The following is a 13,312-nucleotide window of genomic DNA, read 5'->3' on the forward strand; positions in this document are numbered from 1 at the left end:
TCCGCAAGAAACAAACCAAGAAAGAAATCCTCAGAAGGAGCAATCAAGAAATCTGCACAGTAAAAACAAAATCTGTAAAAATACAGTGAAATGTGCTGGTTTAAAATGAAATCATTTTCCATATGAACTTTTTAAGGATTTTTTCCTGTATCTTTTAATCACACAATAATTTTACCAGTTACCAAATACGCAAACCTCCATTAAAAATGTAATGGCAGAAAATTACCAGGACATTCCCCCCCCCCCCCCTTTTTTTAACACAATTTTTTATAGTGTACTCTGCTTTTTAATCATTATCCTAACTTAATAAAGTTATTTTAGTCTTGATACACTAATAAAATTAAGCATTTTAACAAATCAACTTTAAGCTCAAAACTATGTTTTAAACATTAGATTTTAAATCCAGTGACATCCCTCTAAGTTTATCTTAAGGAAACTTTATTACGTTCTTCAGGAAACATCTTCTGTTACACTTAGTGATTGCACTTAGAATTTTTTTTGCTACTGTACAAAATCAAAAAGTTTATCAATAATGTATGCTAAATAACTTATTATAGGGCAGTTTTTGGAAATATACTTGAATGAACGTTTATATAGAAGATTCTCTCCTCTAAATTTCAACATTTGCAGCGCACAAATATTTTCCATTTCAATGTACATTTGTAAGTCAAATATTCTGACTTCTTTCAGCAGTAGAAACAAGCTTCAATACAAATGGGAATATAAAAGACAATGTGGGAAACTATTGTCAGCATGATGATCACGGAAATCCACGAACCGGCTGAAGTTTATCGAGCATAAAACTTGAAGAACTTCGGTTCTCTTCATAAAGAGAATTCAAATCAGAATTGCTATTTCTTTCATAAAATATATTGTTTATGTTCACATAGAAATTAAGTTAAGATAAAGAACATTTTAATTATGCAAAATATACATTTCTTAGTCCAAGTTCGTGGGCTTTTCTGCCACTGTGCTTTCCTTTGTCAAATCATAATAAAAGAGCCAAAATCCTGTCGAGAGCCAAAATTTAAAAAAGCCAGACTTATTCTGCACAAAGAACCTTTGACAAAAGCTCTAAGAAATTCCATCACAAAACTATTTAGGAAACATTTCTTACTTTTGAGCCACTGAATGTGAATATAAAATAACACTGGAAAGGCAAAAGGGGTATGGGACATGCAGAAAACAGGTCCAGAAACAGGAGGAGCATGGGAGACCATACCCTTCCCCTTCTCACTGAATCTCTTGCTCGCTCTTATAGGTCACTGGATCAAGAGGAATTGCAGTCTGTAAGATATCAAACTCCATCTGATTATTGTCCATGTCAAGAACACACATGACATTGTGACTGCCTGAAGTCACGGTCGAGTTGTCGTGGAACATATTTTGGAAGTCAACAGAAACTGAAGTCCTTCTCTCCTCTGCCCTCTCCTTCCCTACAATCTGAGAAGAGTCAAATATATCATCCTCTTCCTCCCCACAGCTCAATGCCACCTCGTTCTCATAGCAGAAAGCGTTAAGTGACATGGGGATCAAGTCTTTTGTGGCTCTGCATGCAGACGCAGGAGAAGCAGCGGAAGAAGCCCTGCTCGCAGCTTCATCCAGCTCTTTGGCGCTGAGATGGGGCATTGACGGCACCTCGTATGTCTTGTGAAAGCGTGCGTAGTCTACCTTGTAGCGGTCGCGGTCCTCGTAGATCACAGGCTCAAACCTGTGGCCCCAGAAGATCTCTCTAGAAAGGTAGGAGCCACGGAACTGGGTGGTCATGGCTGTGGCCTCCACCATTCCCTCCAGGATCACAACGACCTCAAAGTCATCTGCCTCCAGATCAGCTCGGCTCAGAGTATACAAGGGGCTATCTTTGTCTATCTCGTGGACTATAACCAGTGGAGATACTAGAAACAGCCTGTCTGTGCCCTCATCATAGCCCACATTGAGGTCCATCTGCTCTAAAGGGATGAATTCGCCCTCAGCTGTGACATACGAACGTATGAGCTGGGCACGGACGTGAGCCTCCACAATGTGGCTCTTCCGCAGGTTCCCCACCCTCCACATGAGGCACAGCTTGCCATCACGCAGCGCAATGACAGCATTTTTGGAGAACATGAGGGTCTGGTTCCTCTTCTTTGGCCGAGCCATCTTGGCCATAATGGTGCCAATCATGAAAGAGTCAATGATGCAGCCTACTATGGACTGTATCACCACTGTTATTACAGCAACAGGGCACTCCTCGGTAACACAGCGCCATCCGTAACCAATAGTAGTTTGGGTCTCCATGGAGAACAGGAGCGCCCCAATAAACCCCTGAACGTGAAGGATGCAGGGCATCCTTTGTGCTTGCTCTCCAGTTGTATGTCCAGATGTGGCTCCGTGCAGACCTCCAGGTGTCAGTCCATCACCCTTCAGTGTAGGGTGCTCTTCAAAGTCCCCATGTGCCAGGGCAACAGTGTAAAAGATTAAACCAAAAAACAGCCAGGAGACAAGAAAGCTGGTGCAGAATACAGCCAACAGGTATCTCCAGCGGATGTCCACACAGGTGGTGAAGATGTCAGCTAGAAAGCGCTGCCCCTTTTCTTCCATGTTGGTGAACACAACGTTACATTGTCCATTTTTCTTCACAAATCGGCTCCGTACTTGGTTGGAGCCCCTTGTCAGAACCTTTCCGTTGTAGTTGTTCATCACTCCTTGCTCCGTCGTGCTGGGCACGATAGCGGAGGTTCCTGACCTCCTCCTGTCTTCTCCTTCTGAGGTGCAGGCCAAGTGCAGTCTGAATCTGGGTGAACTGTGGCCGTTATGGAGTCCTAAGCTAGAAATCTTTTGCCTTTCTTCCTCTGGTAAAGTATCAGACACAATGCTGTACCTGTCAGGAAAAAAAGGGACTTGGATTAAAAATTGTATTTTTTTCTTTTATTCTTAGTTGATTGTGGCGTACTGTGCAAAACTCTTTTCTTTATCTGTTGCTTCCAATTAGCTCCAGAATTTCCAATTCCAATTTTTGAAGGGGTGTTGAGAAATAGTTCTCTGGGTTTCTGAAGCTCTTTTCAAAGTTTGTCCTTAGACATTGGCTGCTTTTTTTTACTCATTCTCAGTCCAGTCAGATTGGAAGGTCAGCATCAAGTAACATTTATGACTCCAGTCATAAAACAAAACATATATTGAACTCAGAGTCACAAATGGTCTACTTAAATTGACCAAACTCATCTTCACCTGAGTGTATCAGCATCTCCTTTACATAGAGGATTACCTGCTAGGAAGGTGAGTTCAATTTAGCTGCGTGAGAAGGATCGCTGTCATCACAGATTATAGGATTATACGTGACTCAGTGTCAGTCAGACAAATCATTTTGGGATGGACATGCCTGTACTGTGGGGGCACTTCATCATATGTAAATGAGTGTTAACACTCTATTAATCATTCATTGACCCACTGACACTTGAGAGCTCTGTTTGAGAGATGCTAAGTTTAGGTTGACAATGACAAATCGATGTTATGTGTTGTTTTTCTTGGGTGGGGATGTGAGCGGTTGTGGTGCTGGGGGTAAACATCATGCTGATTCGCAAGACACAAAACTGTAAGACAAAATGAAATCCATAAGAACCGCCTTGGTATATTTAATTCACAACAAGCAGTTAAAGAAGAAAGAAATTAGGTGTTGTGTGTTCAAAAAATAAGGTGTCCGACTATTGATTTACACACAGAATGGAAAAAAATGAACATAGTGCATAATACATCAAGGCAACCTCCTTCTTCACTGTGCGAGGCCTGCTGCAGCTACCTGAAGCCGAGAGCTCTTCATGTGCAGCTGGTCAGGACAGCGTAGGACGGCCTTGGCCTTTTCTAAGGATCTGCTTACTGTAAATATCCCTGAGCTGGTCCTGACTCACCCTGCCAACCCAAATTAACAAGCCCATTCTCACCGGACGGTTGGATACTTCTAAACCAACCAACGTTCAAATTAAAAAAGGATGAAATTGTTTCAGTGAGCGCAGCAGTCTTTGATCCTCTACAAATTAGTCAGGAAATAATGAGATGAAGCTGGGAATTCAAAGATAGCTGCCCAAACAGAGCTGATACAGTAATAATGAGATGCTACAATTCCAGCAACACCAAGTAAAACGAGTTCAAAGACCAATGGTCCGCATCGGTAAATTCACATCAGGCTGATATTACTGGGCTCACCTGTTGGCTCTACTTGTTCCCATGGCACCAGTGATCACAGGTAGAGGGCCACAGTGGGAGGCCAAACTGTGTCCTACTCCCAAACATCTGGTCTCTTCACAGCAGGTGGTGTTCAGGCCACTGAAGAGACCCCTGGAAGAAGCATAAAATTCAACAGAAACTGTCATGTGATGGTTGCTGTCTTGCTTTTTTAAACCAACCTCACCACATTTTAATATTTTGCATAGTAATGCATGAGTGGAAAATCTGAGGAATAGTAGTCTATGCATGGTTTTGGTTTTGTGAGTTAAAATGTGGTTCACATGAGGATGCATAAGTGTAACAGACAAAGCAAAAAGAAGTCATCTGAAGTTTTAAAGTCTTCTCACTGACAAAGACATCAACCACAGCCTGGCATCGCACACTGAAGAAGGCAGCATATTTTGTTTAATTTAAGGAGCGTTTTCTTTCTTTTTAATTACAGAAAATGGACTGAAACTGAAAACCTGTGCCTTTTTTCCCAAGACATCCCAGGCTTGTTGTCATTTGCTTTGTTATCAAATGCTAATGCTGATAAAATGCACCTCTACTTCTTTACAATAAAAAAAAAACAGATTTCTTTTTTCTTTTTTTAAAAGTTTTAGTCCACTTGCAATCACATGAAGGGATCTGTGGCCTATGAACTAAAATGAGTTTGACAGATACTTTGGCAACCTAGCAAAATTACATGTTACAAACCTGATTGCAGCCAGTGTGTTATATTACTGCTACACCCAGACCAAGAGATCAAGGATAGTAGCATGAACTTACCTCCCACCCCTCCAAGACTCACATACCTTACTATGACACAGTTTATTTGCATTTTGTCTTCACCATTGTGCTTTTATTTTATCAGAAGCTTTTCAGACTTAATGAAATCCAGTCAGACAAGTCATTTGAAATTTTTTGAACAATGCGTTTACTATTAAACTCTCTCTTTGTATCTATTTAGCACATCTGCAATGTCAGAGAGCTGTTTGTGAGACTATTCGCATCTTATGCATCTTTAATTGAAAATAAAAGTTTATGCAGTTATTTGTTTAAGACATATGGGGCCCGATCTAAAGGCGCAAAACTGTCTATATCTGTCTATAGTGTAGCTTATATCAATAATATAACACTATATCGGGCATCAGAATCAAATGCATGTGTTGAGCTGAGTTTTTTTTTTACGTGATTTCTAGTTCAAAATATAGTAAAATGAGAGAATAAATTAGCAAAGTGACACTGACTTTTCTTGAATTTTCAGGTGTCACATGAAACTGTATTTTTGTTTCTCTGTAAGACAGGGTCGGAGGCTTTAATCATTTCTCCTAATCAACCAGAGAGCTCACTGGAAACCACATACACATAGAGAAATGTCTGTAAGTGCTGATTGCAGGGATTCGATTTTTAATAAGTAGTGTGTGTCTGCCTCCACTCAGGCTAACTTCCAGCTGACAGCATGATTTTGCAGATCTCCTAGCTTGTGTCTGTTTCAGTGAGCCAGCAGCGTATAAGCTCTAAGGCTTCCCTTTGAGTGCAAAAGGTTTCTAAGCTGTAATGAACAGGAGGGCTGGCAGAGTGCAGGTACCAAAGTGTTGAAGCAGTGATGAGACACACACAATACAAACCAGTTAATGGTCACCACCTAAAACTGGGGATTTTTTTTTCTGATGTCAGTTTCCATAGGAACACATCTCCTCTGGCATTTAGGGGATGGAGGGAAGTGGAGAGAGTCACCAGCTGTGTGTGTGCGTGGAGGGGGGCAGTATACAGTATTAAGTGCTCTTATAAAATGAGTCAGAGAGGGAGGGAGGGGTGGAATGAGAGAAAGGGTGCAAGGGCAGGAACACAACAGCTACATGTGACTTTAAATATGTTTAAATGGGCACTAAGAGGTGACACTCAGTGCAGGCTTTTGATCTGCATCACTGAGTGAAAACACAAATGAGGACGAGAGGAGCCCTGCAGAGTTTGGATGTTTTACTTTCGCCTGCCTATTTCCCAAATAAGTTCATACTGCACTGAGGGCAATAGAACCACACTGATCACAAAAATATGAATGATAAAATTTCAAAAAGACATATTTTCTCACATTTTACATTTTTAGCATATGTCTGGAAAATAATCCAGATTAAAACGTTATAAGAAGGAAGAGTCTCTGTTAAAGCTTGTGTATGAGTTGTGCAAATATAGGGTATGTTTATGGTTTCATTTCCTCACATATGAGGATTTAGTTCTTTTTTTTTTGCCTTTTTTTAAACATGCAAAATCAAACGTACCTTTTGAATTGAGATTTTTGGTCTAATTACTGTATTCAATTGTAGATTAAGGGTGCCATTATCTGACTCATTCATATTGAAGTAATTTTTGGTTGGAACCCTGCTGTAATTACGAATATATTGTTTGTATATATGTTTGTATATAGCACATTTTGCACATGCAAATGCAGACATGTGACTTCGCAACTTGGGGACTTTCTGGCTATTAGACTCAGCAAAGATTAAAAAAAGAGGTAAGTGAGCTGGGTGATAAGAAGGAAATTAGGATGCTCAAGTGTTCATTTCCCCGAAAGCTTTTGATAATGGCCCCTGATGAGATAAACGACATTGTCAGCCACTAAGAAAAGTAATATTTTCAGTGCGAATGCCAGAGCTTTATATCAGATGTCAGACATGCTTTATATCAGATACAGCCTCAGATGAAGCAGTCATCATGCACAAGGATCTTGATCGCTGGTCATCATGCGTTGATTGTTGAAAACAGGAAAGTGGCTTCAGTGTCCTTAAAAGACTTTGTGAACAAATGCAAATGACATTGCATATAAATGTTTTCTGCATGAAGACAAAATTAGAAGTAAACTGAAAACTACTCAAATACAACAAGCTAACCTTCAAACTCTGTATATACAGGAACTATTTTTCAATTGTTGCCTTAAACTATCATTTATTTTCACTGTCGTGGAATTTGATTATTCAGGTTTTGATCAATAACTTTGATAATCTTATCAAAAAGACTGTTTTTAGTTAGTCATCCCACTTCTCTTTGCTTCTCTTTCTTCTGTGAAAGCTAATCAATACATACCCTGGTTTCACCTCAGTACCTACAGAGCATCAGCAGTAGCCATGAAGAGAATTATTCCCACGCTATCTTCACATCCCAGACATCCTCCATCTTGGCTTCAATTCAGATTTGTTTGGGTTTTTTTTCCCTATTTTGTCCTATTTTAATTTTTGCATAACATATTGTATTTTCTGGTTCACGATTCAGGCCGGTTATACAAACTGACCACATGATCATTTTGCAACACATCGGGTTGAAAGTGATGACAAAGTTTTAAAAGCAGCAATGACACTTAGTCACAGGTCACATTTACCTTGATCCCGCCTAACTTCTCTTTATTCTCATGAGCCGATAGAGAAAGGTCACTATGGCGACTGCTCATCTGCAGCAGCTCAAGTCTATTGACCGTTTAAAGTTAGTTGTCTGATATCTCAGTCATGTCTCTGAACAATGTAGTCAGTTTTTTTGGAATAAAATGTCTCACTACAGTTTATTCAATTTAACTGACCTAAAGGATTACCAGCGTTTATTAGCCTGACGAGACTAGGTCACAGTGATGTAATCGAGGATAATTAATCAATTTGTCCTTCATACAAACTAAGAAGTTTTATTTTATATTAAAGTCCCTGCACACTGTTGTCCACATGTTTAGCATTTTCTGCAAAAGAAAATGTGTTTGCATCATTATGAAGATTGTGTCAGAGGATCCCTTCAACTTCTTCCATCTTTGCGGAGCCATCAGTGGATAATTTGTTCCCTTTTCCTTCACTTTACTCTGCAGATGTGGAAGATACAATGAGGCTGTTCCTCTCCTTTTTCTGAAGGCTCCAGAAACAATGATTCCCTTCTGATGAGATTGCATAAAAACATAAGACAGGTGCATAAGAAGATCAACAGGTGGACAGCATCACTGTCTTCGGGCATATTTATACCTGATGATTCTTGATATGTCTTCATGTGATGCATTTAAGCTTCGCCAGGGTTGTAGAGATTTGCAGTGTTTGAATGACTAGTGTGACCTAAACCTTCACAGCAGTTTCCATGATGCCCGAGCTTTGAGTACGTCTGACGCAGTGCTTATTCTGGGTTGATCTCTGCGAAACAGTGCGCTGTCCGCATGCAAAACTAAAAGCTGCTCTTCATGTCTGTCATCAGAGGTTACCAAAGTTCTAAAATACAAGCAAAGTTATCACATAAATGTATTCAAAGTTCGGTTTATCAAACTGTTTTTCAGCAAATCTTTCTGATACTTAAATATTGGCATTTGAGCAGGAGTTACTCTCACCTTGCAAATGATCAGTTGTTTCCTTTCTTTTGCTTGTACTTTTAGTTCGCTCTCACTCTGCGGGGCAAAGCTCCAACGTCCTTAAGTTCATAAGGTGTGTGACAACTTCTTTAATTCTTCCTTTCTTTGAATAGTTTCCTCTAGTTACTCCTTCATCGCTTATTCATCGTTTCATCCCCGCCGTGTCTCTCCTTCAATCCTTTGCTGTCCTCCGCTGCCTCCTTCGCTGATGGTAATCCTGTCTGTGCGCACCCTCCTCTGCTACTGTACTCATACGCCACAGCCTGAAAACGCTGTGTCAATCTCCCCTCTGCTGTGCATGGGGGGAGGGAGGGGGAGGTGGATGGAGAGGAGAGGAGAGGAGAGGAGAGGAGAGGAGAGGAGAGGAGAGGAGAGGAGAAAAAAAGCAAAAGAAAGTAAGAGAGGAAGGAGAGGAAATGACACTAAATGGATATCCACTTGGTGTGCTCTCAGCTTGTGTAGGTGTTGAGTAATGCCTAATGTGCCCATGTAAGCAAGCAGGAACTCATTTGAGTCATGATTTCTGAAGTAAGTCTATTCAAGGAACAAAAATGGCAACAGGTGGGAGACAAAAATATGGGGTCTTGGAGATTAAGCAAGTTGCCAACACAGTTTAAAACTGTGCATCACCCTGATGATTACAGGGCTGTTGCCGCAAATTGCACTTTGACGGTAAATGCTTTCCATTTACTCCCGAACAGCTGTGCTACAGATGTTTTCCAGCTTGTTGTTAACACCTGACAAAGGTTATAACAACAGTGAGCTACGAAAGGCAGAGAGCGCTGGATTTAAGCTTTGAAACTTTGTCCATGTCCCTGTGTTTAGTTTAACTTTAACTGTGATAAAGCAGCAGGCTTCCTCTCACATACTGTGGTCATTCCAGAAGGAGTGCAAATTTGTTACCTAAGTGCTGAAAGTGTTGTTTGACCTGAATCTGAGCAGAATGTGTGATTAATCTCAGTAATATATTGAAAATTCTCATTTTTAAATCATAATTATAATAATAATCATATTTTACTGCAAATCTTTAATTTGATATTCCTGAACTTCCAACTTAATGATGCAGTATGACTGAGCATATGGTGTGTTCACTATTGGACTATTATTTCAAAGTAACAATGATCAGCGAGTTAATACAGATACGTCTATACATTTTGTAGCTTTGCCTCTGTACACTATCAGAGTGATTGCAGATCAAATGGTCAACGCAGACTTTCAGCTTTAATTCAAAGGGTTTAACAAAACGACTGCATTAACTCATTACTAATAATCGCAGTATCTTAGCTGTTCCTAGGACTGCGCTCTTCTGGAGATCTTGGGTGTTGTTCCTGGGATCTGCTGGAGCCACTCACCCTGGGTGGGGTCTTGCCTGGTGTGATAGATGCTCAGAGCTTGTGCCTGTGCTTCCATGATCAGTGCCTCTGTGCTGTCTTTAAGCCCAGCTTTGTCCAGGCACTGGTTGGATTTCTGGATGTCAGCCACCTCTGCCGGTGATACTTACCATGCAGGGCTCTGTCCTTCCATGATGGTTCCTCCTCTTCCTCGGGTTTCTGCAGCTTGAAGTATTCACTGCGCACACAGTCAGTCGTGGCCATCTTCCTGATGTTCGATGTCTCATCCTGGACTGTGGTTCTAGCACTCATTAGTCCCTGGCCTCCTTCCTCCTGCTTAGTGCACAGCCTCAGGGTCCTGGGCTATAAACCATCCATGCATGGTCAGGAGCTTCCTTGGCTGCTGATAGAGATAGCGGCTTCTATCTCCTCCTTTAGCCAACTTATTATCCCTGCAGGGTAACTGATCACGGGCAGAGCGTAGGTGTTGATTGCCCGGATCTTGTTCTTTCCATTCAACTGACTCCTCAGGACTTGCCTGATCCTCTTCAGGTACTTGGTAGTTGCAGCTTTCCTAGCGGCCTCTTCTTGGTTCCCATTTCCCTTAACAGCACGGTCACTTTGTTGGCCTACAACTGTGGTCCAGACAGGAACAATTTAAAATCACATTTCTATTCACATTTGTACAAATATTAATGATCCTCCAAAAATAAATCCGACTTGCCTTACTGAAATGTTATGACTTTTTATAACCAGAACTTCAGTTGTTTTGTTTTTTTCTGCTTCTCAGTGAAATTCTCAATGTTTACTCAGCAGAGTGACTCCTAATTTTCTTCAGACATTCATGATTTCGAAACAGTGAATCATGATGAATTACAGTCATTATGATTCACTGACTGGACACCATAAATGTCTGTACAACATTACATTCTTCCTTTTCTCTACCATGATAATAGGCTATTTATGTTTTTGAGTTGAAAGTCCTAATATTGAACCGACTGTCATGAAATTACAGACAATTACAGGATACTTTGGGATACTTCTGTTTGTGACTACACCTGTAAAACCACTGTTGCTGCAGAGCCTCTGCACCCCTTCAGGAATAATTATAGAGGAGTAAACAGAATATATTTCCTGAAACACAGCAGAGTGGAGTTTCCAAAAATGAAAATGAAAACTAATATAGTTTCAGTCTGAGGGAAGCAGCAGACCTCAAACTCCCCTCAACAGTTTCAATGTACTTTTCAGACCTTCTTTTGTCTGTTTGCACGATTTAAAAGAAAAATCTCAGGAGACGTTTGCTAGTTTAGCTGCCTTCATGCAGAATCCGCATCAGTATATCAGATATTAAACTGAGCAAAGCTGTTTCTATGGAAACCTTCTTCCTCCCAGTCCACCTTCACCCTTAGCTCCTCTTTAGGCCCCTCACTCCTCCGTGCTTTTCTCTAAGTCTTGCTCTCCTCCTCTTCTACCTAAATTATAGAGCAGGAGTCAGTGGAGGGGTGCTTCATTTCAAAATCTCCTCCTTTGAATACAGATGTGGGTGTTGCATTTGCTCAGATGAGAAACAAGGAGGAGGACGGAGACATGTTGCTATTAGGAGCAGCGACATAGAGATAAACAGAAGCTGGAGTCAAGGTTTCTAAAGTTAATAGACACAGCGAAAGCAATGAAACATTTCAAAAGCCAGTCTAAGAGGGCAAAGACTAAAACAACAACAAAAAAAACAGGAAAAAAGAAAGTCCAATACACATAAAGTACACAAAAGCTTCACCAAAGGATTATTGCCACACAAGAGCAGGAAAAAGCACCAAGAAACTTGAATGCATTAGCATTAAATGGCAGGCACACATTAACATTCATAATTAGTTTGAATTAGACCACTGTGTAGGTCTGTTCCTTTAAGTATAATGTACTGAAATGCTAATATACACAATATAAATCTAAACCACAAATAAACAAAGTAGAATGGTTTAAACAAGGGGTGTCAATCTAACTTTATACAGTATGCTCCAGTTTGGTTAATTTAAGGGGGCCAGACAAGTTAACTGTTGCATAATGGCCTACCTTTCTTTTAATGTAAAGGAACACAAGTAAGCATTCACATTTGGTAAGCTCACTATGTACAGCACAAGTGACAAACAGCTGTTTATCTTAGCTGGGGGTTTTTTTTTAACTTTCCGTGTGCAGTACTGTACAAAACTCTTGAGCCAAATCTCTTTTTTATATATATTTTGGGAAATAGCTGCAGGCAAAACAGAGTTTGCACAAATTTAACAAGCTTAAAAGTCAATATTTGGTGTGACCACCTTTATTAGCCAACACAGTCTGAACTCTTTTAGGCAGCTTTCTTGTCATTTCTTTAAGAAGTCTTCAGGAATAGTTCTCCGGGTTACTTGAAGGACCTTCAATTCTATTCTTTGGATGTTAGCAGCATTTTTTTTTTTATCACTACATGATCACACACTTCATCAATAATTTTGAAGTCCGGGCTCTGGGGAGGCCAATCCATGACTGATGGTGTTCAAGTTTGTGTTTTTTTTTATCCATGTGTGTTTTTACTGCATTGGCAGTCTGTTAGAGATCAATGTCATGTTGAAATATAAAGCCACTACCAATTAATGCCAGTGCTAATAAATTTAGCTGTATTTTGTGACAGGATATTGCTTGTTTAAGTGCCTACAATTTAAAGGTTATTTATTGGTTTATAGGGTATTTGCTAAGTTGTCTGTTATGTGTAGACACAACATGGGTTCATCTCTTGAGTTAGGAGCTATTTTACGATTTAACAAACAAAAAAGCATATCTCTAAATTGTCGGATACACGACCTGGAGGTTGAGTGAAAACCAGTGTCCGAAGAAAAACTTTGAAAGACCTTCTGTCTATGTAGTAAACTTAAAAAAAAACAACCATTTAAACATTTAAACATTTAAGACATTAAAATCTCTAGCCTTTGGAGGGCCAGTTCTAGTCCACTACCCGCATGTTTAACAACTCAACTTTAAACCATCCAGTTGGTCTGATCCTTATAAGGTAGAAATACACTGCTATAAATATTTTTTTCCCCCATATTTCAAATAAAAACAAACCTCTAGTGGACTGCTGAAACTTATATACAGTTAATTTTTAATTTCTAAAGACAATAACAGCCCTTAGTCACAGCTGGTGTCATTTCTACTAGCTGACAGGAGCCATTGTCATGGAGCATTGATGGTTTTGAACTGGATGCAGTTCTAGTGCAGTAGCTATGTGTGGCGAGAGAAAGAGAGGAGACAGAGGCTTGCAGACAGGATGATCCGACATTCACACCGTCCAGCAGAAGATGACCAGGCAGACAGACTCTCTGGGGCAGACCAGGCTGTGTGTATGTATAAATAGCTATTAATCGGGCCTGGGTGTCAGATTAGTTCCCATAACCTTTTGCTCAGCACA

The 13,312-nt window shown here is 40.2% G+C and overlaps 1 protein-coding gene across 3 annotated transcripts; it reads right to left on the reverse strand.

Annotated features, from left to right (window-relative positions):
* Positions 1-276: 276 nt before the first annotated feature.
* Positions 277-8,800, reverse strand: kcnj4 (potassium inwardly rectifying channel subfamily J member 4). Of its 3 annotated transcripts, XM_013912100.1 has the most exons (4): positions 8,528-8,800; positions 8,175-8,411; positions 4,180-4,311; positions 277-2,860 (listed from the first exon to the last, which is right to left on the reverse strand). In XM_013912100.1, the coding sequence occupies exons 3-4, from the start codon at positions 4,200-4,202 to the stop codon at positions 1,234-1,236; spliced, it is 1,650 nt and encodes a 549-aa protein (XP_013767554.1). In that variant the 5' UTR covers positions 4,203-4,311; positions 8,175-8,411; positions 8,528-8,800; the 3' UTR covers positions 277-1,233. The 3 variants fall into 3 exon arrangements, with proteins under 3 accessions (XP_013767554.1, XP_005738170.1, XP_013767553.1); XM_005738113.2 differs by lacking the exon at positions 8,175-8,411; XM_013912099.1 differs by lacking the exons at positions 8,175-8,411; positions 8,528-8,800 and having other exon boundaries at positions 4,180-4,573.
* Positions 8,801-13,312: the final 4,512 nt, after the last annotated feature.

Source organism: Pundamilia nyererei, unplaced genomic scaffold, assembly GCF_000239375.1.
Source record: "Pundamilia nyererei isolate P.nyererei 1_Seehausen unplaced genomic scaffold, PunNye1.0 scaffold00081, whole genome shotgun sequence".
Classification (NCBI taxonomy): domain Eukaryota; kingdom Metazoa; phylum Chordata; class Actinopteri; order Cichliformes; family Cichlidae; genus Pundamilia; species Pundamilia nyererei.